The sequence below is a fragment of the Anopheles aquasalis genome, chromosome 2, assembly GCF_943734665.1.
Source record: "Anopheles aquasalis chromosome 2, idAnoAquaMG_Q_19, whole genome shotgun sequence".
NCBI lineage: Eukaryota > Metazoa > Arthropoda > Insecta > Diptera > Culicidae > Anopheles > Anopheles aquasalis.
Genome location: NC_064877.1, coordinates 3,819,912 through 3,822,500, shown reverse-complemented (window position 1 = coordinate 3,822,500; position 2,589 = coordinate 3,819,912). Strand labels below are relative to the sequence as shown.

Here is a 2,589-nt window from a genome sequence, read left to right as displayed (position 1 = left end):
TCAGTAGCAGCAGCAGCAGCGAACGATAAGGTGTGATTTTCTGCAGTCAGCTGACGTAAGGGCCGCTTTAGATATCATATGGAAACCGGAAGCTACAGAGAGCTTCATACGAAAGGGAGCGGGATACCTGACTCTGCAATACGGGACGGGCCGAGCGGTTTAGACTAATAATACCTGCAGCCTGCAGCTGGCTTTGGCTTTTGTTCAAAATTTAGTAATGGCAAAATGCAGCAAATACCAAAATAACCAGAGTTTGGCTATTTCATAATCGAAGATTTACGAAAAACGACCAACAACTTCCGGGTCTTACAGGGATAGGGGAAAAACAGGCACGGCCTCGCTATATCGGATGAAATGTTAGCTGTAGCAAAACCGATCAGATGATCAATGGTAATGAAATGATAGGAAGCAAGATATGAACCTGAACTAAGGATTGCGAGATCGAGACAGCGCCAATAGCATGACGGCGCTGGGTGAACCGGAATGGGCGAGTAACGCAAATACTTACCTTAACAAACGTGTTTACTGCCATGATGGCCATATCGGGTTGTGATTTCGCGTAGTTCATCAGATAAAGATACACGAGCTTCTTCAGCTCCAGATTGTCCGTCTGCATGCAGTTGACCACGTCCGGAAACAGTGCCGATACATCCTTGCCGACGGTCATGCTGGCAATGACCTGCAAAACGACACAATCTCGTCAGAACGGAACGGTTCCTAATATCCTTCACAGTAAGCTTTGCAAACCTTTTTAACAGCCTCCTTCTTTTTTTCCTTTTTATCATTGTTCAGCTCCGACTTGAGTTCGAAGATTTCGCCCTTCTTCGTGGTGGTAAAGTACTTGGAGTCCGTCATCCCGGATGAATTGAATATCCGTAGCCTGAGGGATGAGAAAAGACGGAAAGCGTTGTGAAAATATGTTACACCACCCCCTTCCACTGGCGGCAATTTTCTTGAGGCTTCCGCCAGTGTGCCTCCGACGACAATTACTGAATAGGAGCGACGGGAATCATGCTGATTGTACGGGTGTGCCGCGTCGTAAACTTTTAACAGATTCGATATCGATAGCAGACCAACGTAAATGTGCACATTCCACTAACTACGCGACAACGGCGAGCTGAACCGGACCCGTTTGTCAACCGTAAACAACTGGCGACCGATCCCAACTGTGCAAACGCCCGAATCCCCTCTCGGCTGGCGCTAAGCCCTTTGGGGCCGTGCAATTCTAACAGGAGGGATGGTGTGGGTGGGGGGAAGGGGGCCGCCCTGTGGCGTCCTGCGCCTTGGGGGTCACGATAAAATACTCTCAATTATGTGCAATCGTCGCCCGCAGTGCCGCATGCATAAGAGTCTAGTAAAGTGTCCATTTTAAAGCATACAGCGCTGGCGATTATGCTGCAGAACGGTAGTGGGCGGATGCGATAAAAGGATGATACAAAACTTCAGCCCACACGACGACGAGCATGAGATGAGCCACGAAATCGATAATCACCCAGCAGCGGGTCGGATTTGTTCCGTGATTTTCACACACTTTTTGCTGTGAAAAATGCATGCATTCTATACCTGCGAGATTACCAAAACTCCCTTCGTGCGATAAACCGGGATTTGTAGTTTAAAGAACCGAATTTCACGGGCAAAATACACTTTTCTTGGGACACTTTTTCCGACTTTCCCGTTTTTTTTTGGGTGAGTGAGCGTGAGGCAGTGTCCACATCACTCACACAGCAGAGAGTTACTAGAGCAGTGTTGCCATTTCACTGCGAATTACGCCACAACCTTCGAATTGCGGTGTACCCGTGTGACAGAAATCGCTCACCGCCACTCAAATTGCCCTGTTAAGAGACTAACAGGGCGCTAACAGGGCGCTAACAGGGTAGAAATCTTGCTGCTGTTTACAGGGCTTTTGCGCATGTATTGGTGCCATTTTCCACGCATTTTTGCGATGGTGTGTGTGTCATCCTACCGTACCCCTGTACCCAGTAGCCCCGCCCACTAAGATATTTCGGATCAATATGAAGCACGCAAAAGCATAATTTCATTTTCACCAATTTTATTTCCACCTTTGAATCGGACACTCTGCCTCGCAAAACACATCACAAAACACAACACTTCGCACACAACACACTCCTCTGCTTCGCTGCCTGTCCGACGCTGATTGATGCCAGGACGCTGCCGAAAAAAGACAACATGATTGATCATGATCAGATTTGATCAACAAAATATTTTTCAATTTCTTACCATTTTCCGTTGTCGCGCATGCCCACAATCAATGTCCACGGGTTTAGATGCTCCGCAACACAAACGAATGATACAAATTCACAGCAAAACTAGCTTTTTTCTTCACAATTTTCGGATGCACGAGCGCAGCACATCCTGCCTCTTGCGCGTCGTTTTCAACTGACGCCATGTTGGATCCAGGCCTTAGCAGAAATTTTCACCTTCCTCTTTCGATCGCCGTGCCCTTACACAAACACACGCGCACGGGGCCGTATCCGAACACGCAGCGCTCGTGAGCGATCGAGTGAATGGTGAGACAGCATCAAAACAAACCGTAGGAGTGAAAGAGATAGCATGCACTCGAAAGAAAAA

General features: G+C 47.9%; 1 protein-coding gene across 2 annotated transcripts in view; it reads right to left on the bottom strand.

The window, feature by feature from the left end:
• The window catches only part of LOC126570946 (AP-1 complex subunit beta-1), a 6,147-nt gene extending 4,458 nt beyond the window's left edge, over window positions 1-1,689 (bottom strand). The window contains exons 1-3 of one of the 2 annotated variants that reach the window (XM_050229101.1): window positions 1,564-1,689; window positions 748-880; window positions 509-679 (exon numbers count right to left, since the gene is read on the bottom strand). In XM_050229101.1, the coding sequence (XP_050085058.1) occupies window positions 509-679; window positions 748-855 (279 nt within the window). In that variant the 5' untranslated portion in view covers window positions 856-880; window positions 1,564-1,689. Of the gene's footprint in view, window positions 1-508; window positions 680-747; window positions 881-990; window positions 1,130-1,563 lie in introns of those variants that run through there. The other variant, XM_050229099.1, reaches the window with a different exon arrangement.
• Window positions 1,690-2,589: the final 900 nt, after the last annotated feature.